Source organism: Aulonocara stuartgranti (assembly GCF_965226115.1).
Source record: "Aulonocara stuartgranti genome assembly, chromosome: 11".
Classification (NCBI taxonomy): Eukaryota; Metazoa; Chordata; class Actinopteri; order Cichliformes; family Cichlidae; genus Aulonocara; species Aulonocara stuartgranti.
The window spans coordinates 30,916,866-30,940,986 of record NC_138947.1 but is presented as its reverse complement, the minus strand read 5'-3'; the positions used below and the strand labels follow the sequence as shown (position 1 = coordinate 30,940,986).

General features: G+C 41.6%; 2 protein-coding genes across 10 annotated transcripts in view; one reads left to right on the top strand and one right to left on the bottom strand.

The window, feature by feature from the left end:
• The first annotated feature begins 45 nt into the window (after nucleotides 1–45).
• On the top strand, nucleotides 46–8,780 carry sqlea (squalene epoxidase a). Its single transcript, XM_082551238.1, has 11 exons — nucleotides 46–1,779; nucleotides 2,563–2,821; nucleotides 4,043–4,220; nucleotides 4,516–4,612; nucleotides 4,737–4,850; nucleotides 5,405–5,576; nucleotides 6,064–6,159; nucleotides 6,527–6,669; nucleotides 6,939–7,035; nucleotides 7,174–7,261; nucleotides 7,725–8,780. Exons 1-11 carry the CDS (start codon nucleotides 1,501–1,503, stop codon nucleotides 7,915–7,917), a joined length of 1,716 nt encoding a protein of 571 aa, XP_082407364.1. The 5' UTR covers nucleotides 46–1,500; the 3' UTR covers nucleotides 7,918–8,780.
• A 633-nt stretch (nucleotides 8,781–9,413) lies between these two features.
• The window catches only part of oxr1a (oxidation resistance 1a), a 198,358-nt gene continuing 183,650 nt past the window's right edge, over nucleotides 9,414–24,121 (bottom strand). For 7 of the 9 annotated variants that reach the window (XM_082551232.1, XM_082551231.1, XM_082551233.1 and 4 more), the window contains 8 exons: nucleotides 22,074–22,239; nucleotides 19,869–20,034; nucleotides 16,832–16,912; nucleotides 15,327–15,449; nucleotides 12,868–13,020; nucleotides 12,673–12,768; nucleotides 11,917–11,990; nucleotides 9,414–11,485 (listed from right to left, as the gene is read on the bottom strand). In XM_082551232.1, coding sequence (XP_082407358.1) covers nucleotides 11,350–11,485; nucleotides 11,917–11,990; nucleotides 12,673–12,768; nucleotides 12,868–13,020; nucleotides 15,327–15,449; nucleotides 16,832–16,912; nucleotides 19,869–20,034; nucleotides 22,074–22,239 — 995 coding nt within the window. In that variant the 3' untranslated portion in view covers nucleotides 9,414–11,349. The other 2 variants (XM_082551228.1, XM_082551235.1) reach the window with 2 other exon arrangements.

Sequence of the window (24,121 nt, the reverse complement as noted above, 5' to 3'; positions counted from 1 at the left end):
ATTTCATGGTTTCTATAGCACAGTGTGTACCTGGTGAATTTACATTGCTCAGATATATTAATCATTGACTAACAATTTAGTCATTTTATAGATTCAACACTAGTGGAAGTAATATTCAGAGCGTTTAATCACACAAAAATACTAAAATCACACAACAAAAGTATTCATAAGTCTATAAAAACAAAGGCCCCTTCCAGAGCTGAAGCTAACAGCATAAATACCTCTTACCTGTTATGTGTTGGTGTAGTTTATGGACTGCTCGAGTAGTTAGTTTCTTGATTAGTTTGAAATATTTAAGAAAAAAGGAGTGAAATAGACACTATTATTAGTCCCAAGTAACACCTTCAGACAGTTACAAGGACATGTTTTAATTAGCAGTGTTTAAAAAAACACTTCTAGTGAGAAATGCAGCAAATGATTTAGAGGCTGGAGTTATAAAATACTGCGCATTTCTGCATGAAAACAGACTTCAATAAAGATCTAATCTAACATATGCAGGCTGACTTAGGTGTTTACATGTGAGATGAAGGCATTTTAACTCAGACTGTGTTGTATGTATTAGAACATCACACTTTGTAACTCTTCATATATTTTTTCTATATAATTTGAACTCTTACAGACTGAAGCAGCTTTTTAATCCTACCCAAACAAACACGACTCATTATCACAGCTTCTCCAGCTGTGTGATATCGTCGATTTGATTGATCGATTGATTGGATGTGTATTACGTAAACAGCGCTGACAGCGCTGTCTTCAGTAAGAGCTCTCACTCTGCACCTTTTCCCGGATAACAGGGCGTGTGATTCAGGGTTTAAACCTGGACTGTGAAGTACCGCTTTGACGTGAAGACGGTCGACGTTAAAACTCTCACTATGGTGTGTTTTAGTCCAGGCTAGTTATATTTGTGATTTACTCCGTACTGGCGGCTTTTCTTATCTGCTCGGGTCAGAGCGCGTGGGCAGCGGTTATGAGTGACGCGGAGCAGGACTCCTGTCCCACATGAACACTCTTTGCTCCCACTCAGCCTCTGAACTGTAGAAAAGAAAGAAAGCGCACCTTTTCCACTGACATCAAATCATACTACCATCCTACTGGACCGCCGTCCAATCAGCAGGCCAGAAGAGGCCCGGTGCCGGCGTGATCAACCAATCAGCTCGTAGCGTGAGCTCTGCTCACCATCACGTCTGTCCTGATTGGAGGGCTGAGCAATGGGAGCGGCGGAATGTGAAAGCAGCCAATCGAAAGTGGTCCGTGTTTGTCATTGTCATAAAATATTCAGCAGCATCACTCCGGCTGTCTGTGACCCGGTGACCATGACTTACAAAGATACCTGCTGGTTCCGGGCTCACTAATTTACTCCAGAGGAACCTAAAAAAAATATACAATACAACAATTATTATTTGAACCTTTTTGTCAGCCTAAAACTTTTTTTTCTTCTTCCTACTTTTGAACTTTAGCCTTAATTTACTTTTTTGTAAATCAAAAAAAAAAAGAAAAAAGATGTGGACTTTCCTGGGAATAGCAAGCTTTACGTACCTTTATAAGAAGTCCAACATGGTGTTGAGTTTTGCTCAGAGAGACCTTGCGATGGTTGCAGCCTTATTCTTCACAGCCGGCCTGCTGCTCTCGTATATCGCCTATTTTCACGGCCAGAAGCTCCGAGTCTCTCGGGTGCTTAATTTCTTCCTGAGCAGCCTGTCTTTGTTACCTGTTATCAACCACTTAATCCCCCAAACTGCAACGCCGAGGAGCGAGAAAACAGAGAAGAGCTGCAAGAAGGTAAGACACCTCAGCTGGACTCCTCCAGGTTTAATTATGGGAACAAAGGGACACACGGGGTGATAACAGTCAGAAAACTAGATTCATTTTCTATTCAGGTCAACTTATGTTTTATAGAGAGAGTAAAAAAAAAATCACAGAGATTTAACACAAAGTCGGTTAAACTTGCTTTGGTACTCATGAAGAAGATCAGCAGGTGCCGGATAGGGAATAATCCACCCCCCACCCCACCCAAAATAGAAGAGTTTAAAGGTGGTGGCCCAAACCACTTCTCTTCTTCCTCTCCAGACTTGTTTGTTGCTAGTGTAATTGTCACTGCTGGCGGAATAATAGTGTGGTTGCACAGGTAGCCCAGAACCTTCAGGATGGCAAATTCATACGTGCCTCTACAAAAAGGTTCGCTGTGTCCCCCAGAACAGCCTCAAGAATGTGGATGAGGTACCAGGAGACAGCCGCTGTTGGGAGACTTTTGGCCTGAGTTTGAATCCAGCCCCCACTGTCGTGTCATTTTGTTCTCAACAGATTACACGGTGTGAAGATTTTCAGCCTGTTCACCAAGAGCTGGTGTTTAATTTAAGTGTCCCCCTCCTTCTTTTTTTTGCCTCTTTTTTTGCCTCTTTTTTTTGTTTTTTTGAGCAGCTGTATTGAACTCTTCTCCCCCCACCCCCCACCCCCCTCTCTCTCTCTCTCTCGCTCTCCCGAAAGCCTGGAAGTTTTGAAGTGTGTCCGGTCAGAGCTTATATGACTGTTTTACACCTACATTGAAAGTGTGGTTGTTCTTAGGGCCGGAGAACAAGGAACAGAGTGGAAACGGGCTCCTCTGCCTCACTCGGTGCCTCAGCATCTGGCTCACCTGGGGAGCGGGACCCGGATGTGGTGATAGTTGGGGCAGGGGTTTTGGGCTCGGCGATGGCGGCCGTCCTGGCCCGGGATGGCAGGAGTGTTACGGTGGTGGAGAGGGACCTGAAGGAGCCGGACAGGATAGTGGGGGAGCTGCTGCAGCCTGGAGGATATAAAGCACTCAGAGAGCTCGGACTGGAAGGTCTGTTACTTCACAAGCACTCACCTGTATGACAGTTTAAGCCTTTCGCCTCGGAAACTATTTTTCAAAAGCAATGAGGTCAAAAGCCGATTATTATTTCTTTCTTTGTGGCTTTAAAATATTTATCATGCCCGTCATATATTTTTGCTTTGCTGTGTTCCCTGAGTGGGCCTCACTGAAAGGTGATATCGCGTATTTCCATACACCTATCAGAATTAAGCAGTAAATTTAAGGTAAAGTTAAGTGAAGATAAAGTTTCACGTTATCATAAAATGTTTCATTTCTTAACCTCCTAAGACCGAACTCTTCCATGGCATGCATTTTTAATTTCTCTTTGATATTTGGGCTGATTGGGACCTGATGAATGTAAAAACAAAGAATTATCAGATTTTTTTTAAACTTAATTTTTGTTTCTAAGATAAATGAGAGCCACATATGAGGATATTTGTTTAAAACTTCGATAGAACAGTAGTATAATGTCCTTGTAAGTGGATATCAGGCCCTTGTAAACAAAAATTGAGCATTTTTGAACCAAAATTGAGTATAAATAACCCAAAATGTGATGTCCTCATAGGGTCCTAGGAGGTTAAAGAAAAGAAAAACAAAGCATAACATGGTTCCAACACCAATACTAGCGCTGATACTAGCGATATTTGGCTCGATCCTCCCACCTTTTAGAGAATAACTGTTAAAGACAGAAGAAGATAAAGATAAAAAACTTTTCATATTTCCCATTTGATCTTCATTTAGTCGTTTTTTCAGCACTCAGCATGATGTTGGCTGGTTACTTTTTGCTGGGGGTCCGTCTAACGTTGTGTTTGGGGCTCCATCTTGCTGTAAATGATACTGTTAGAAACTTAAAGCTGCGGCAGATATTTAGAAAAAGCTGCTGCTTTCCCCTCTCTGTTCTAAACGCACTAGTGTAGAGTATGCATACATGATATGAACTTTTATTAATAAATATAATCCAGCAGCTCCCTCAAAGCTTTATGAAATTATACTTGGAGCAATACTTCTAGATCTCGATGTCACTCTTTAAGGACATCAAATGTATCCTGTCAGTAACTTTGGACTTTCAGTGCGCACCAGTCATTTCAACCTGATCCTGTGTTATTTGACCCACCATAGCCACTTTTAACCTTTGCGCCGAGTCATCTGTGGACTAAATAAATAGCGAATATGCGATGTGTAATAGTTATCTGTTTCTGTGTTCGGCTTCAGGTTCAGTGGAGGGTCTGGATGCTCATCTGGTGCACGGCTATGTGATCCACGACATAGACAGTGGCGCCGAGGTGGAGATCCCCTACCCAGAGCAGGAGAAAAACATCCACTGTGGCCGAGCTTTTCATCACGGCCGATTCATCATGGGCCTGAGGAGAGCCGCCATGGCCGAGCCAAAGTAAGCAGAGTCACGAATAAGAAATATTTTAGGTGCCAAGTGGCTGATATGAACAGAAGAATATAGGACCTGCTCTTCTGTCCTACATGATTGCTCTGAGTAATAATAAGAATCTTGGTTTACTCACTGTATGTCTTTATACACAATGACAGACTTTCAGTTAGAGAGATTTAACATTCAGCTAAATCAGAGACACATATTGCGCTTAAGGAGTCAGTCTTTACTTTTCTATGATCTCTCTGCTCTGTGGGCAGGAAAGTCCAGACGTTTCTAACTGTCTAATTGCGCCCCCTAGTGTCACATTCATAGAAGGCACCGTGACCAGTTTGCAGGAAGAGGACGGCTGCGTAACTGGAGTCCAGTACAAGGATAAAGAAACTGGAGACATCAAGGTGAGAAGAGGGAGCTCAGTGGTACCAGCAGAACTGTTAGACACCGCCTCGTGTTTCCCTCTTGCCTGCTGAAAGAAATACCGTATTTACATCAGAGGGTGTGTGATGACTGTGTGTCCCGCAGGAGGTCCACGCGGCTTTGACTGTGGTGGCCGACGGCTGCTTCTCCAAATTCAGAAAGAGCTTGGTGTCCGGGAAGGCTCGCATCTCCTCTCACTTTGTTGGATGCCTGATGAAGGTACGTGGAGCTCAGGCTGAAAGAGTGACGCGCTGAAATGTGTTCTGTTACTGATGAATCCTATTCATTTTTTTCCCCAAGAGTATATTTTTCAATTTTAAAACAAGAATTACAAATCACACAAAGGTGCACAAAACTAGAAGAAGATGAAAAGCAGTCTGCAACCAGCTGTAAGAAACTGTTGTGACTGCCTTTCCATTAGAGCTCCCACAGAAAACTGAAAACAACGTCCCAGAACTGTAAAACTCATAACCAAAACTTTTAGGGGTGTAGGGTGGGGTCATGTTGGCAATCCATGAAAATATGGCATACATCCTCCCAAGGTCTTCAAGGTCAGCCCAATGATTTATTGGTTGAAAATCAATGCAAAGCCTTATTACTTCAAACCTTTTACATTTCATACCTGCCTTTCTTTCAAGTTCACCACAAAATATGTTATATTTTTAAAGACTGTATAGTAAAGAGAAATACCTAGTTAGTTAGCATTAATATGTAGTATAATAATAATATATGATAAATAATAATAATAATGAATCCACCACTTTTCTCTGCAGGACTGTCCGCAGTTTAAGGCAAACCACGCTGAGCTGGTCCTGGCCAATCCCAGCCCAGTGCTCATCTACCAGATCTCCTCCTCTCAAACCAGAGTTCTCGTGGATATCAGGGGGGAGATGCCTCGTAACCTGCCAGAGTACATGGCTGAGAAAATCTACCCACAGCTGCCAGGTGAATGATAAAGAATTTATTTATTCTTGAAGGGTTGTGTCTTTGTGTGACAATCCCTGATAAGCAGAGAGAGAAGAGAGAAAAAAACACTGCTGAGTGACAAATGAAGGTTATGTGGAGATCAGAACAGTCAGACCGTGGTGCCAGAAGCAGGAAACCATTCAGAGTGCTGCTGGTGAGGAGAAGGTGCGCACCTCCCAGGAAGCTGCAGTCGACAGAACTGACATTCACGGTGTGCTCTGCTATTCAGCTGAAATATCAAAGCCACAGTATTAAAGCAGCCACCCCAGTAACCTTGACACAGGTCCAGCTGGAATGCTGGAGTCAGGCTCACTGATGAATTGATAAATGTACATTCAGAAACCAAAAAAAAGCTTTTTCTTTTTTTTCCCCTGTGCATGTGCGCAGCGTGCACCTTTGGGCTTTCATCCACAGAGCTGGCTCACTGACCGACCTCCTGCCTTCTCCCTTTCTCTCCTTCCTTCAGAGCATCTAAAGGAGCCTTTCATGATGGCGCTACAGAACGATCGACTCAGGTCCATGCCTGCCAGCTTCCTACCGCCCTCCCCTGTCAACAAGCCAGGTACTGAAGTCTTATTGACTGACTGATTTCTGCTGGAAGTGGCCCGAGGTGTGTTTGTGATTTTGTGATTATGTATGTTTCCGTGTAAGGTGAAAGAAACAAAAGAAAAGAGCTCTTTGGACTAATTAACAGTTCATTTGTATTTGAGGTAAATAAGGATTTTATTGACCTTTTAGGAAACAAGTAGAATCCGGGGTAAGAAAGGCTTAACTTAGAGAAACCATTTTTTTGGAATGCGTCAAAGAGAGACAAGTATAACTCTTAAAGATGTGCTTCGCTTCCAGCTGAGATGTTTGCTAAAGTGCCGAAAATTAAAAAGACCATCTGGAGATAAGATTCGAGACAAACAGCTGTCTGTTGTTCGCAGGCGTGCTCCTCCTGGGTGATGCTTACAACATGAGGCACCCTCTGACGGGAGGAGGGATGAGTGTTGCTCTTAATGACGTTCGCATCTGGAGGAGTCTGCTGAAGAGCATTACCGATCTATATGACGACAGGGCCGTGCTGCAGGTGAGCACACATTTGCTTGCTGTAACTAGAACACCTTTCCCCAAATTCAAAGGATTATTAAAAACAAAACAAAACTGTGTAGTGTAAAAATAACAGAAAGCACATTCATTGATTTGTTTTTTCTAAGTCACATTTTGTGTGACTGCAAGCCGCAGCTATATTTATGCTGTCAGATTTTCTGTGTCCTTTTATTTCCTCTGCTGTTGGTAAGAAGCTGCAGCCCAATGTGTGCAATATCACACTTTTTCCCCCCCTCCTCTTCTCAACAGGCAAAGAAAAAATTCGACTGGGAACGCAAGTCATCACATTCTTTTGTGGTGAATGTGTTGGCCCAGGCGCTGTATGAGTTGTTTGCAGCCACTGACAGTGAGTGTCTGCCTGCCTCCGTCTAATGGCACATGAAAAGCACTGATGGAAGATAATAAATGTTGGCTTTTAGTACTAAATTCAAAATCTGCATTAATTGTACTTTGGATTCTCATCCATGTTTTTCCTGTTATTCAGATTCTCTTCATGAGCTGAGAAAGGCCTGCTTCCAGTACTTTAAGCTCGGTGGAGAGTGCGTTGCTGGGCCTATTGGACTCCTCTCAGTGTAAGTGCTAAACGCTTTCCTCCACAGCAAACCAAACTGAACAGAAGAGTTTGACATTTGCGGAAGTTTACCTGGTTGCCTTCACTATCCCTATTCAGTATAGGAATAGTGAGACTTGTGACATGTGACATTACAACAGGTACACTGCTAGCTTAGCCTAGCATAAAAGCTTGTTTCTGCTGTCAGATCCTCCAGAGCTCACACTGCATCTCTTTCAACTGCTGCTGGGAGGTAGTTAATGTCTGATCACATAAAGAGTTTCTCATGTAACACCCAGCAAGTGTTTACATATACTACACATTTATCAGTGAGCTTTAGAGGAATCTGTGTTCAGAGAGCCATGCTGGCTTTTTCCTCACTGCTTCAATTTTGTTTGTCTTTGATAATTTTCAAAATCTAAAAGCACTTTTAGATATACGATTTAGGGGGTTGTAAGTTTGACTTTTTTCTTTTTTTTGGACAGATTGTCGCCCAAACCCCTGACCCTTATTGGACACTTCTTTGCCGTGGCGCTGTATGCAATCTACTTCAACTTCAAGTCTGAATCCTGGAGCACCAAACCCCGAGCTTTATTTAAGAGCACAGCCATCCTGTACCGAGCCTGCACAGTCATGTTTCCTCTCATCTACTCTGAAGTCAAGTACCTGGTGTACTAGAAATAAACTGCGGGAACACTTAATGGGCTCAACTGGAAGAAAAAAAGTTGACTTCCTGCTGAAAATGGCACTTTTAGCCAGAATTGTTCTCTTGATGATTTTCTACAATATTCTTCTGCCTTACTGAAGATGGTTCTACATAATGCCTTTTTCAGCTCTGCAGTAGCTTCGTTTTGTGCTCACCCACAGTCTGCCCTGTCTCCCAAGAGGACCGGGGACTACATTAGTGACAGTTATTCCTGCCAAACCTGAATTTGATGAAAATACATTGCCTCTTTTTTTTTTGATGATGCGGTGTTTGGGTAATTTGGACAGTATTTAACGTGAGAATCATTCTGCTTCACTTGAGATCTACTGCACTGATGATGACAGTGTCCTACAGAGGATGTTGTGGAAATTGCCTGTAAATTGCACTTTAAGTGAATCTAGTGTTGTGCCTGTTTTCGTGGAGGAAAAAGTCTAAAGACTGTCAAACTTTGTCTTCTACTGTTTCCCCTTTAAACAAGACTGTTGCTTTAACCTTATTGTTGTAATGCGGGACGTTTTATAAGACATTTATGTTTCTTTACTCTGACTGTGCAGCTATTTGCCAGAAGATTAGAATTTCAGAACCCAATAATGATCCCCAAACTGTTTTACTCGTGCTGGATGTCCATAAAGACCTGACACAGCACGAATGAATGCCTCGGGGGACATTTGGATTGTGTGGGACCTGAAACATCAGGAACAAGTATGAAGCATGAAGCTCAGGCATTTGTTTCCTCTGAGCTGACGGACAAGGAACTCGAGAAGATTCAGCACTGCTGTTTACCCGTGTTTGCCCGTTTTGTTGAAATAAATCAGGACACAATTTTGTCAGTGTATCATTTTTACTGCAACTTAATTTGTTTGTCATTTTTTTTAATACTAAGATGTCTAATAACAAAAAGAGTGACTATACCAAGGACACAAATGGACACTATTAACTGTGATCAGTAGGTGAGGCTCACTCACAGCTGCAGGATCCATCATAGCAGCACAGCACTTAATATCCATTAGAATATGATGAGGTTTTCAAAATTAAAATGGTGTCACATTTTATTTTATATATAAACGATGTATAAATATACAACTGTAGGGAGACCAAACCAAGTTTTGTTTATTAAACCAGATCGGAGGAGAGTCCCCTGTGATTTAAAAATACTTGATATGTAAAATTAAAAACTCAAAAACACAGAAATGAATATTGGATTGACTGAATTGGTCAGTCTAGTTGCATAACTTAGCTTTAAAAGTATTTCTCCCCGAGTAGCTGCACCAGGTAACACTGAAACACGATCATGACAAGACAAAGTTTATGATTTTGCATTCAACACGTAGCAACTAATAATCTGAAACTGCATGAGTGTCATTACCACAGTGGCACACTCCAGACAGCAAACACCTGCAACCTTATCCTTATCAATCGGTGCAGCCTTAACCACACGAAAGACAAAAAATTAAAACAGAAAACAAGGTTAGAACAATTACTTCAGCTTTATTGGTATTTATACATCACTGGTACATCATAGTCTGGTGAAAGAATTGGAAGAATTATCCATATTATTCTTTGTGACTTTCCACGAGGACACGAATACTGGCGTGGAAGACCAGAAAGGGGGCGGGAGAAAGCGTCACGGCAAGGGGAGGGTCATGTAATGTACACGTTCCTTCACCCGCCATCATCTGTCTGCATACCTACCTGTACCTACTGGGACTCACCTGGCGGCCAAACGTGAGGAGCAAAACCGAAGCCTGCTAACACATTTAACCACATTCAACCCTTCTTCCTTTGTGTCATTTTTCCTTTTAGACACAGTAAAAGGGCTTACCCCTGTTGATGTAGGTAGCAGCAAGCTTTCTATTAACAGTTAACATCTTAATGATCTATTTAATAATAATAAAAAAAACAAAAGGTACTGTACAACTACTGCTAAGAAAACCTAAGAACCTGGCCTTATCGCTTTTACACCAGATTAAAGTGCTAGAAGCAACCCATCAATCCACACTTCTATATATATATATATATATATATATATATATATATATATTAGGAACAAATCTACTATTTTAACATTAATTTACAGGGTAATATACATTATATAGTAACAGCTGAAATATCAGCACAAATATAATCACTGTCACACTCAACAGCAAAATATATATATATGATTATATAAACATATATAATCATATATACCAATATATAATTGTCATATATGCATGTAAAACAGATAAACACGTCTCAGGCTCTTCAAACGATACCCAGAAAAAGCAAGTGTGTATCAAGACGTAAAAGCTTTACAAGTCTTCTCTCTTGAAAGAGCGACAGGCGGCGACGAAATTGCCACGACCTGCGGGTTATTTGAGGTCACAGGACAGTTATTTTGCATATTCCACAAATCTATTGCAACACGTTACTGTCTACAAACAGTACAGCCAGCATCCTGCGAGAGGAGCCGGTGTTAGCTGGACTCACACATACACCCACTGAACAGAACATTACGACGATGGGTGATCTGATTATAGCTATGTGCTTTCAGATGGTGTGCTATGACAGTGAACAACAGGAGGACTACAATACACGATACTCTATAAGTTTAGCCTCAGAGGACAACCAAAAACTGTACTGTACTGTGAAAACACTACCCCGCCCCAAAAAACTACACACACACAGCAAATATTCTCCCTTCTCTGAGTCGAGTGTCATCGTATCCTGCTGCTGATGTGTTTTGTATGCGCGTGTTTACCACAAATCACCACTTGTACTGTTGACAGTCCGCCATCGCCAAGAGGAATGGAATGTGTTCAGGTTGCGTCTCTCCTAACTTTGTCTCCCTTTGTCAAAACTGAGAGCACAGTGAGTAACGTCCTACCGAACCAAGGAGATTTTCGGGGGTCTGATAGGGTGCAGGGGGGTGGGGGACTCCTTGAGGTTCCGTAAAGGTCTAATGCACAATGTGGGGCACCTCTCTCTTCTTGCAGCAGTCCCAAACCTTAGCCACCATCATCTTCACCACCTCTGAATGGAGAGGAGCTCCGACGGTCCTCTTCAGTCATCCCCGCCCCGATTCCCTCCCGTCATTCCTCACATACAGCCTCATATTAGCGACACTTTATTCACTTCCCCCTACTCTGCAAAGATGCTGCACAAGGCTGTAACAAGATACACACAAAGGTCATTTTTCACAAAGAAAAAACAAAAAAGAAAAAGAAAGAAAAGAAAAAGCTCTGTAATAACTGCAGTAGTAACGCACAACAAGCATCCAATAGCTGGCTTCCAGCCTGGGGAGCCCTGGTGATGTGCAGTTAGGTTTGGGACGTTGCCATTGTTCTATAGGACTCCTACTCACTTTTTTTTTTTTTTTGCCCTGTTCCAGGACTTGTTTTTCCCCCCTGTGTTGCACGGTTTGATTATTCAAAAGCCCAAATCTCTATGTCCTGTACATAAAAATCCTCTTTTTTTGAGAGCATAGGGTTCCCAAATGTTTTACAGGAGTGGCTCCTGCCGTGGTAAAGGTCTCCGTCCAGCCACAGGCCAAACTCCCCACTACAGAAGAAAGAAGAAAATACATTAGACAACTTCAAGCCATTTCAGGATCAGCAGTAAAAAGCCTGCGTTTTATCTCAATTTATGCTTTTAACTTGCAGGTGTAAGTGTACTGGGCAAAGTACCAACTACTCAGTGTGATAGCTAACAAATGGCACATACATATACAAATACAACTTATATTACTGATCGTCACCATGACATCAATTATTTTAATCAAAACAAAAGAACGTTTTATATCTGCATGTGATCTTATGAGCTCCGCAAAAGTGCAAATATCTTAATAACACCATTCTTCTAATGCAGTCCACATTTCTGGACATCAGCAGGCTTGTGTCTACTTTATGTCAATCTGAATTTAAATTTGACATGCTGTCATATTTAATTATGACAAATATGTTGCACCAGTGGTCTGTAGATTTCTGGCTCACCTTCCTCCACCAAAAGCTAAGGAGTCCATATCCCCTTTGATAAAGAACATGTTGTCACCGGTCCACTTGTACACCTGCCCATGATACAACAGAGCACATATTAGAAGATACTGTATGACATATTCAGTGATGATATAAGAGAGAAAGAGAAAATGTAAACTAAAAAACACTTATACAGCATATACATCATATTTAATTCTGTGTCTGCTGCTGATGTATGAAATAATTTGTCTCACAAAGCTTTAAACACAACACAAAAGCATATAAAGGTTAAATACCCACCGTGCTAAGTCTCCTATATACACAGCAGGCAAACATGCCTGAGCGGTCCTTTGGAGTGGTTTTTACAGCCACTTCCCATATATAACACAACCATTCTCCTTCTAGGTCTTTGCCAACTCATGAGGGAAATATTTGGCTCCTTAGCTGCTAAATGCTTCTTTCTGTTCACCAACTACTTGCTGACTGACTGGTGCTGAACAGGGAGTGTACACTGGGTTTTAACAGGGCTTTTGCACCAAAAACAGCTGCCTGCTAAAACTGGGAGTGAAGTTACAGAGAACCAAAGCAGTAAAGCTGGTGGCCAGAGAGCTAAAACAAGCTGCTGAAAGCTCTGCAGAGGTGGGGAGAACTGCAGGGTGTGTCGCTATGAGCAAATGCAAACATTAGTTCTCCTCACTCCTCCATTATTGGAGAAGAATATTCATTCAGAAGTGCAAAAAAGTTACAAAATCTAACAGTGACAAAATGTTATACCTCAAACTCTGGATTAAAGGTGAAGAGGAAGGTCTCTCCGGTGCCATAAAAGCCATCGCTGACCTTAAAGGGCTCGGATGCCAGCGCACCAAACACCTGAAGTTATTAAAAAAAAACAAAATGACAACAACAAAAAGGTGATCAGTACCATAACAATGTGCCACTGTGGTTAGCTTCTTAAATTTGGGCGCGTACCTGGCCGTCGCTGTCTTTAATGACCAGGAGCACCGGGGTGTCCTGGGCCTGCATGGATCTGTACAGCGTCTTAATGCTCATGCCGTGCTTTGCAGTGCCAAAGACCAGCGTCCATGGGTACCCGATGGTCCGCGGAGGGAGATTCCTGGCAAGCTGTGTGCGGGGAAAATAAATTTAAAAATACAGAGATGAAAAAGGAAGGGAAAAAAATGAAAGAAAGAAAATGAAACACAGAAAGGCCACAGCCACCAACGCTCAATTACATCTGCGGTGACCTTTTAACACTCTCTGGCGTTTAAGGAGGAGTAACAGGGCTGAAAACAGTGAGAGCAGTCTCAAGAGAAAGAGAGGCCCAGCAGACCCTGAGAGAGCACGCTGCCCTGCTGCTGACTGACTCGAGGATTAACGGCGGCTGTGGTGTATGGGGAGATAATGCCGACAAGGTGCCGGAGGAGCGGTACAACTTATGTCTCATTTTAATGGACAGATAAAACAGACACTGACTAAAACATGGAATTAAAGTGACAACTTTTTACTGCTATACAGAACAAGGACCTTTAAATGTTCTGTTCACGCTCAAACAATTCCTCAGTCCCTTTTGGCATTTTTCTTGTTGGATCAGCACTTGCTCCAGTGGTGGAGCTGCAGCAGTCATATAATCAGCAGGCTGGGAATGAAGCCACGATTAGGCGAGGCCTGACTCAGCTCACCTCTGCACTGCTTTGAGCCAGGCCTGAGCCCCGAGCTCTGTCCGCAGGGTGATTAAAGAAAGCTTGCATATTGGCACTCTATTGGTTAATAAGCCAAGTGGGACTAATTTGGAGCTCTGGGTGTGTGTTAACTTGCAGTGCCTGCAAGGCACACAGTACACCTAACAACAACATGAAAGGTTGGTGACTTGGATGTCTGTTTCATGCATTTCTCTTTCATCTTTGTCACCGCTTATTTCTAACTCTTTGCGTTGGCAGGATTAACAAACCAAATCTACCTGAAATCATCCGGAACACAATAAATAAAAGAGAACATGTTGATTCCTGCTTTGAATGAGCAAACTATCCAGTTCATGTTTCAGCGCCTAATGTAAAGCGTCCTGATTTTCAAGTGGCTGTCGTCCTGAGATCACAATTTGTAAGTTAGACCGCCATGAAACTTTACACACGTACTTTACAGCTTAATCAATACTATGATACTGATAACATTTATTAAATCAGCGTTTTTCATGGAAGGAATGTAACATTAACCTGAGGAATGGCCAGGTTATAACCAGTCAAAACTAATGAGATTTCACTGCTAAATCCTCACAATAACTTTTATGTTAAAATTCTTATCACCTGCACTAGGAGTCTGGACCTGTACTGACAATATATATTAAAGCCAGTCACCAGCTGGTCACCTGCTCATTTTTACTGGTTACCTAAATTTTAGCTTTAGCATTTTAGCTAGCGTTAAGAAAACATCATCTACTGTGGATCCAACAATTATTTTTTAGATTCTCATCTCTATATGATATTTAGAGAAACAACAATTGCAAGTTTATGTTACTAATGTCCAGGGTGGAAAGAAAGCTAATCTACAAAAGAAGTCAAAGCAGCAGTAGCTGACACCCAAAGGTATATTTTAAGGCTTTCGTGTTAGTGTTTAGTTTTCCACTAACTGACAAAGCTTTGAATGGACAGCAGTACTCTCTGTGATGACATCATAAACATTGTAACAGGGATATCGTACAAATGTTGGTCACTGAAAATAAGCACTTGACAAAAATCAGGCGATTTGTTTGTCGGTGCTGTTGCTTCTGCTCAGTGTATCCACCTACCCACCTAACAAATGCTACTAAACTTATTCAAGCAGTGAATGAATCCTTTTCCCAAACACACAGTTGGAAATCAAGACTGCAAGGTAGCTCTATGAACTGATGACTTAATTTGTTTGGGTGCTACGACATTTTGAAAGTAAAACAAATCCTCAGTTTTTTACATGTCAGATTTCCAGCCTGACACAACACACAGGCGTCTCACAGAGATTTAAAGACTAAGATGAAGAAAAAAAACAAACAAAAACAAAAACATTTAATGCTAATCATTATCAAATCATAAGAAATTTCTAAATATTCTGTGGTTTCCATTTTGTATCTGTAAAAACAAAAACTAAAAAGCTTACTGCCAAGCCTACTGGGTTATAATGAAAACAGGGAATCTATTATATTCACTTTCAACATACACTAGACAGTGGGACTATTTTCATCAGTTGACACGCCTGTGTATTTACAGTAACAATTGCACAGGTAACACTAACATGGAATAAAAGACAGCATCAATGTTCATTATAACAAAGGAACAGGCTACCCGGATAACAAAAGAGGAACAGGCATGTGCTCGTAGTTTTGGATTGTTGTTGGAAAAATATTAAGTTTAGAATACCGTCAAGTTGCATGAGATGAGATTTTCTGCAGCAGCACTTACTTTCTCTATCTGGTCGGCCTCCAGGAGTTCGCTGGGTTCTCTGAGGTTGGGTTTGAACGTGTCGGGCTCCAGCTCAGTTTTGACCGTGCCATGTTTAGAGTTCACCTCTTCCTTGGTGGTAATCTACAAGCACAAATACTTGTTAGAGATGCACTGACAAGACGAGCTGCACTTCCAAAGAGCTCTGATACTGGATGCGTTCAAAATAGCTACGGTCTTCCAGTTGCTACTTTTCGTAAAAGGGCAATGACATGACCGGCTTTACTAGTCAGGCTGTCTACTAACTTCCAACAGACATCTGTGATCTGCTGAGGCTACAAAAAAATTGGACAGGAAAGTATTAAAAAAAGACAACAACGTAGAACTAGATAACCAACTCCACAAAGCATAACAAGTTCAGCTAAACAGGCTGGGCGATAGAGGAAAGATGGGGAAAAATAGCTTTTTAACTATAACTCAATCTCACTAACAAAATGTACATTTTTCCTCCATTTGGGGGCTTTTCATTGTAGCCGTTGTCCTGCCAAAATTACAAATGCAGTGTTTGCTAGCAACACACTGATAATCCAACAATGTGATGATGACAGCTGAATATCTTCCTGCCACTCTCTGATGCCAGATGACTAGGATCAGTTTGGCACAAGTGGGAGAAGCATTGCAGAGACACTGTCTGGGAGAAGAGAATGCTAAGTGAATAGGAAATCGACCCAATGAATAATTTGCACTCCTATGTTTGACATTTTCTCTGACCAGCCGACTGTTTGGGTTATTTATCTTTCTCAATAACAGAGGCTGATTGTGGAGCACTTCGCCACTGATGACTGGGATGCTATCATGTTTCGGTCCCCATTCAAATGAGGCCTGCCTGCATTGTCCTCAGAGAACATCATTCATCCTGTCAGGGGAGTCTTACTTCAACCCTCTTTCCAATTCGCCATCTCTTTGTTCTGCAGTCCTTCAATGTCTCTCGATTAGTCCTAAGGCAGGCTGCGCTCTTTACATTCAGCTCATTTGAGTAGTACAGGCAATTTGTATTTTCGAAAAAAGTTCTACAATAAAACCCCATCTGTGTGTTTCCTGTATACAATCTACATATCCATATAGAGCTAGCGACACTGATCTACCAGACTGATCTAGTGGAATGAAGACTAAAAATGTTCACCGAGTCTAAAAAGAAGCCTGACGCATGAAGATAAGGCTGCTGTGACGTGAAAACCTCATCGCTACGAACAACCTGTCTGTAATGGAATGATAAAAACTATTTTCAGTCGACTGCTCAACAAGTTATTGCCAATGTTTGGCGTCTAACAAGCTTTGAAGAGAATATGTGAGCTGAAAGTACTACATTTATGTTTATTTAAAGCAACAGGGGCATCAGGAACAGGAATAGCAGCAGCAGCAGCAGCAAGTAAAGCTTCAGTGGGGAGTCTAAAATAGACCGTGTTGGTGCAGCAGATTTGGGCAGAGTGAAGAAAGAGGGGGCAGACGGGGTTTGGTCAGGGCACCTGGAGTCGTTTGCAGAGCGAGCGCAGATCTTCGCTGTTTAGCGCATCGATCCGACGGTGGTACTCCGTCAAAGACACTACCTGGTAGTACAAAAACAGGAACAGGTGGAACATAAAACTCTGCCACTTCTAATGCTGACCATGGGGAGAAAAAAAGTTGAGTTTTGGAAGTCAGTGTGCGCTCAATGTACACTCCTCTGTTCCAAGAAGGTTTGTGTTTGAGCTTTGAATAAACAAACTTAACAAAATGTTTACTTTGGGTAAAAGAGAAGGGGTTGGAGTCTTTCAGAGCACTCAGTCGTTTTGCATGTTTGTGTAACGTAATCAATAAAACTTTCCTACTAGATTGATTTGGTTATATTAAGTATTAACTTGAACCAAACATCGCTACACTGGAAAGGAAAGCACAAGCAAGAGAGAGACTGAGACAGAGCAGGAGTGAGAGGGCTCCTTAGAAGTTACACTAGATTTTGGATGTGTGAACATACAGTGATAACAACAGAAACAGCTGTGGTCTGACTGCTGCAACACGGTTTGCTGGAAATCACAATCCACCAAACTACAACTCAGACAGACCAACACAACACAGTGACCTACTAAGCATGGCTTCATTCCAACAAAGTTCCACCCAACAGACAGCTGCAGCCTCCAATAATCCACTATGTCTCAGCAGAGGGAAGAGACTCGTGTGTGAGATCACAAACAAACAGTCATCTAAACACTCTCAGAGATCTCTCTTACAATCATGAACACCGTGAGAGCCTCTTTTCATTAATTTTTCACACAGCTTAGATAATCTTCTAGTCACCTCGTTGCTACAAGTGTAAATAACTTTTTAGTAAGAGGCTACCTTTATACAAGTCTCAATAATGCAGCAGGAGTGGTAAAAGACAGCCCTCATAAAAAATGCATCTCTGCTAACCTTCACCTGCAGCTAAGGGCACTTTGGTAAGACTGAACCTGAAAACGGGCAAGCTAGTAGCACGTTAGCTTGGAGGGGCTGCGGCAGACTCAGACGTGACTGAAATGATGACCTGGAGCGATCAATGTCAGAGGAAACAATAATTTAAAAAAAAAAAAAAAAAAAAAAGACAGGTCAGTGATTGAATTTTACCAGTGTGATAAAACAAGTGGCTAAATGAAAGGCAGAAGTACGGTTTATGAAACTGAGGGAAAAAGTCAAATAGCGTAACTTTAAATAAACAGGGGTATGACTACAGAGCTGGATCCTCCATATGTCACCTGGGTCTGGAAACTTTCGCACCCCGTACAGAGCAGCGCACATCCTCGCTGGCCAAAAGAGACAGACAACGGATATGAGCTCTGTCCTGACTGCCAAACAGTGGTCACATAGTAGCCACTTTGTTAAACACCAGTCACTAAACTGCACCGGGTCAAGCTAAAGGGCTAGCAGGCTAGTTAGCCTTGCTAGCGACTTAGCGGCATGCTAATAATAATAACAACAATAACAGAAAGCAGGGATATACAATGGTGTAGACAGAAAACATGAAGTAAGCGACATACACAGGTGTACTTAGGGGTCAGCTGTTTCTCTTGCTCCTTCACCCTCCTAGAAAACATTTCCTGTCGAACTGGGCGAGGTTAAAGCTGGAAAGTCATATTAGTGATCCCTTAAGTTTTCCCAGTGTAGCCCCGAGTTGGTATTGAGCCTGACAGCCCGCTTGACTAAAATAGAAACACTTTTCCCCCCAAAGGGGTCTCTACTCCGTGTGAGTTGTGTGACACTGCTAACATCCAATAACAACACGGGTTGGGAGGAGACCCGGTTTCCTATTGGATAAAAAACGATGATGCCATCCCCTAACTGACAAAATTTAAAGATACAGTACAGCAATATTTCAGGAGGTATACACTTGTATATTTTAAAGATTTCTGAGTGATAACAAAAAGAAAACATTAAAGTGTATTACATATATTATAAAGTTAAAAAATATATATTCAACTAAAACAAATACAATTAAATGTAAAGCTGCTTTAAAAGTCTGTTTTGTCAGTCTTGCATTAAAAACAAACACAAAACTACTAGTTGAATATCCATAACATCGCGCTGTGAAAAAGACATTGCTCAGGTTCCTATTTACTGATTCTGTAATGGATCGTGTAGCCTCTGTTTGCCAGAAGCCCAGGGAGAAACAAATCAGTCCACTTTGTTTCCTACATCATTTATTTACATTCAAAGTTAAATGTACCCCCATGTATCAAATTCTTCACACAATGAATTCATCCTTTCATTATCCACAGGGCTGTCTGAAGTCTCATTTGACCAAATCTCATTCACTCTGCAGAGGCTAACAGCCCTCTCCTCTGCACTTTCTACTATCACTTCTGTAAATCTAGACTAAAGACACTATGAATAGCAAGTTTTGCAAAGAAGGAAGGACTAACATCTGTGCCACTTTTTTTTTTGATTGGGGGGGACTTTTAACAACTCAAACAGCACGAGCAACTCATAATGGTGTTTTTGCCATTCAGCAAAAGACATTGTGAAAGGCTGACAAACAGGAGTGACAGTCACACAACATGTGGTGAAGCTACAATACAGCGACGGAGAAGAATCAACAATTACACAAACATGCAAAACACTTTGGTTGGAAGTTCAGAGAAGCGCAATTCCAAGCAAAGCAAGTGTTCACACGTCTTGAAGAATTTACACGTGATAGAAAACAGACACAAAAAAATTTACAGTTAAACCAAGAAATGTGCAGTGGTACCCAGAGGTGCAAAATATAGAAGCAGAATACAAAACTGAGGCTCAACAAGTACACATCTCAAATGGTAGCACACATTACGTTTACACTATGCATTGCATAATGAAAGCAAATTAATGTTATTTAACATTTAATTTAACATATATAACAATAAAGAGCAATTTTAACACATACGATCGTTTGCTTCACAGGATATGGATTAAAGCACAGTGGAGAACTCACTTAATCCATGTCCGCTTGGCTCATGACAACACAACATGTGCACTTTTAGTAAAGTGAAGAAACTGTTTTAGCTGTGTTGACCTTACCTCCCACTCCTTGACGTTGAGATCGGTGATGGGCTCATGCTCATTTGTTTCCTTCACCTCATTCTTCTTGACAACCCTAAAGCCAGGCTCCTGTCCCATCCCTCCGACCCCCTCACCGTACATGTCTGGGCTCCACTGCATGAAGAATACATACAGGTGGTCTGACCTGCAAGAGACAGTCAACACAACATTCACATATTATTATCCTATATGGCAAATGTGTTTGCTAACAGCTACTTACTTTCATATTATGGGAACCGTGCTACACTAGAACTTATCTGACGTCCTTTTTTTTTTTTTTTTTTTAAGTGGCCACCATCTCTTGGAGAAGACGACTGGATTCTTAGCTGCTAAGAATCCGGTTAGTTGGTGTCTTTGCCATTCTACCATGTAGGGCAGGTAGTATGGAGCAGATTTATCGGAGTGGGTGGGGTGCTTTTTTAAGAGATCAATGTAAGCCATATGATTGAACCAAAAGACTAAAGTTACACGTGCCAAAATAAAGGAAAGCAAAACAAATCAAAAAGATAAGAGAACCTGCAGAAGTTGCAAAGTTTTTCATCTTTCACTTTACATGCAGTGACACTCGTCCACTCTACATAGACAGAGCAGCTTTAAGTAGAGACATCAGTGGTCAGTCTCTCAACAATGTGGCAACCATTGTGCCCCCTCCCCTCTCATGTTGGAGACAGAAGAGCTCGATGTCAACCATGCAAACAACTGAAAATATCAAATAACACATGAAGAAGTTGCAAACAAAAACAGGACACAGCCTTTGTTGTGCACTGCTCGGGTTGGTATAGAGAAAGAGCTGTAACAGAGACACGCTGTTGGGCTCTATTCAGTGCTATAGTTGTGTATGGTTCATTCAGTACCCTCCTTTTCTACCAACAGCTATGCAAAAACACTTAAAGACACATCATCCAGGTCGCAGCACATCTGGGTCAAACTACAAAGAGACTAGCAGTGTATAATGAAAAGCACAGTTGGCAGCTATTGTTGTTAATGAAGAACACAGCAACACCTTAGCCTGGTTTCAAAAATTAGTAAGTGGCATGTATTTTAATACTAGCTTTGAATCTGCCATATCCCTGGGCGATTAATCATGAAAGTAACGAGCATCACAGCAAACTTGTTGCTATCAGGTGGGGAATAGTGTAGCTAAGCATTAAAAAAACAAAACAAAACAGGGCTTTAACGGGCAAGATTTTACAAGTTCAGAACGAACAATGATGGCAGGGAAGTTTCTGCACTCAAGACACTCAACACATTGCATGATGAGGCCATGATTATGGTACCATGACTAAATAAAAGAGACAGGCCTGTTTATCTGACTCAAATGTGATTAGCAGCCTGGATGAGTGCCACGATGCTGCAGTAAAACTATAGAAAAATACTAAGAGCAGAAGTAGCTCTGTGCAGCATTTTTGTCTCCTTACTTTTAAAAGGAGTCCTAAAGTATCCACAAACCAGCGACTCTGCAGTCCAGTCTGTCAAAAAAATGACCCTTTTTTTTACATTTTAAAGAAAATTGACTTATTAAATGAAACTATTAGTTCAATTGGGATTAACACGCCAAATAAACCAATTACAAGGAATTGGACTGGAAGCACACAGTTTCTTGTGATATGTCGCCTTTCAGTGTGAACCGCTCTAATGTAATTACGACTACTGCTGACTTGGCAGGAACTGTACATCCACACTGATCTTGGAAAAACTCATCAACAAGCCGAGGCTATTTTCAGCTGACATGAAACATTACAGATTTCGGGTCAGGAAAAGTTCATGAACACATTCATGGGTATTCTGAGAACACAAATCATGGGCTTTTGGAAAGAAATAAGACAATCAGTCGCGTGTGTGCCCCTGCGTTTCCCTGCAGAGTGAATAAATAATAAATCATCTTGCTGTCAGGTGGCAAGGGGAAATGGGCACAAGCCACAGTGGGAGTTGGATCTGACACTGAAAGCATGTTTGATTGGTTTCAAATATTAAAGGCAGTGGAGGTTAGGTGGCTGAGCTATTGTTGTTTGTTAGGGATATAAAAGGATCATAAAGGCTCACTTTACATTGTTTCTATCTCAGATACTTCAGTATTAGCTGTACGGTTTTAAAACCTGTTATTTTGATTACTATAAACCTCATAAACTTGCACTGAAACACACTGTGCTAAGCAGTAGCAGGAGGTGTAGCAGAGATACTGACCTTTCCTGCGGCACAGCGAACCAGTACTCATGCTTCTTTCCCAGCTGGGCGTACTGCTGCATGGAGGCGCTGGCGTTGGAAACAAATGTCTTCTTCATAGGCTTCCCCACTCGCAGACACAAGAACTTGTGAGAACGATGCTTCCGCCTCTCAGCCGACCCTGTACCTGGACAAGGGATTGATCACATGGTCATAGCATACATATCTTAGCGTGGCTAAATGACTGTTTATTCTACCCTAGCTCTCATTCTTTACTTGAGTTTTAAATGGATCAAGCTGAAAAGAAATGTGTTAGCAAGAGTTAGAGTCAGGTCAGTTAGGCTTAGTTAAATATTCTGTATCCAATGACATCTTACAACAAAATACAGCTGCCTAACAAAGTCGCACACTCTTTTTATTAATGGCCTTATTTATGTGACCTAGTTTTCTGTCTTTTATTTACTGGTTACTTCAGCTGGCATTAGTGATTTTGTGGCAGAAACATAGCAGATGACAGAAATAAATAGAGTGGCACACTATAATTGATAGTGACACTGGGCTTCTGCTCATGGTGCATTATCATTGGCCTATTATGAGGCCACAGCCCTGCTAGCCCAATGAAAAGGGCCAGTGTAATATCACCACGGCAGTCATATGGTACGTGCTCCCGATCGGACAGTATGTAACTGGGAAATGATGACAGAAAATAAAGATAAATTTTTCAAATGCATTAATTTGATTTGAATCTGCTTGTTTTGGTAGCCGCTGCTGTCACTTGTGTGGGCTGTGCTAATGCACACAGAATAAAAGGGCAGCCCTGCTGAGATGCCCGGGAATTAGAACTGCTTCTGCAGCTCAGCTCTGTGTGCGACAATAATTGCCAGGGAGAAAATGGTAAATCTTTCTCCCACTGTCTCGTCCGCCTTCCTCTCGGGGAGAGAAATCTGCTCGGAATCACAAGTACGTGTTCAGCCAGAGTGGGTTATGTGGACACATGTGAGTCAGTGATAGAGACAGACTCGAGGCCACTGTCGGATAACGAGACTGCTGCTGCAGTTTTTCAACTGATAATTGTCTACATTTTACAATCCATTTTCCAAATCACAGATGATTTTTTTCCGAGGATCTCTTGAGCGCTTAATGTATTTCCCGACTGACATATTGCTGCAGCAAGGTAATCCATCACAGTGAACCCTCAGCTTCCTTTATAAAAAGTTACAGAAAGTCGAGCACTACATTTGCAAGCTGTCTCAAAATTGAACTCGAAAGCGAAAGCATAAGCCAGCGCAGACGCTTTAAAAACAATGTGTAGTCGTGAGTTGTTGCATTACAGTGGCTCCTGTTGAGCTGCCCGCACTCTAGACAATAACGTTAAATAAAAGCAACATTTTGTTTGCTTTTGAAGGCGAGGATACCATAATGAAACAAATGGAAAGCAGCGGCTGCCTGGAAGGTCATGCAGCATTGGAAAAACTAAGTGGGTAGGAATGTTACGTATTTCACTTCTTCAAGGCTGTTTTGTGTTGCACTTTATTATTTCTCTGGCATTTGTGGCCACAGAAAGAGATATTTTGTTTGGTGTGGGGAGACTTGAATGTAGGGAACAATGGCCCTGGAATTTTAGCTCAGTTATGGCACTAGCTACTTACAAAATATGAAAACCTAAACTTAAGAAAATGTATAAAATTGCAAGTATCATTAAAGCTTTTTTTTTTTTCTTTTTGACAGATGCTTTTTATAAGTTACCAAAAGGTATTTTTGATGTTTGACATTGTCAGAACATTAGTAACCTATTGTATTATGCTTTTATCATGCCACTGAACACAATCATATTGATTCCTCCTTGTGGAGTTTGTCTAAATGAATGTGAAAGAAAAACTAGAGAAGGAGGTGAAAATGAATAACGCCTCTGTGAATGCCATCTCAGAAGGTGTTTTGATGTTGGGGTTTAATCGTCACTGTGTTTCCCCTTTGAGGGGGCAGGTGTGTTTGTGGCATTGTGCCGTTTGATAGGCTTTAGCTTATCGCCAAGGAGGAGTGGCCCATAAAGCCTGGAAAGCTCCACCAAG

Coding starts and splice junctions, on each gene's coding strand:
- sqlea (XM_082551238.1), top strand. CDS start 1,501: ATGTGGACTTTCCTGGGAATAGCAAGCTTTACGTACCTTTATAAGAAG. Junction 6,160..6,526: donor CTCCCCTGTCAACAAGCCAG/GTACTGAAGTCT, acceptor TGTTGTTCGCAG/GCGTGCTCCTCCTGGGTGAT. Junction 7,036..7,173: donor GTTGTTTGCAGCCACTGACA/GTGAGTGTCTGC, acceptor CCTGTTATTCAG/ATTCTCTTCATGAGCTGAGA.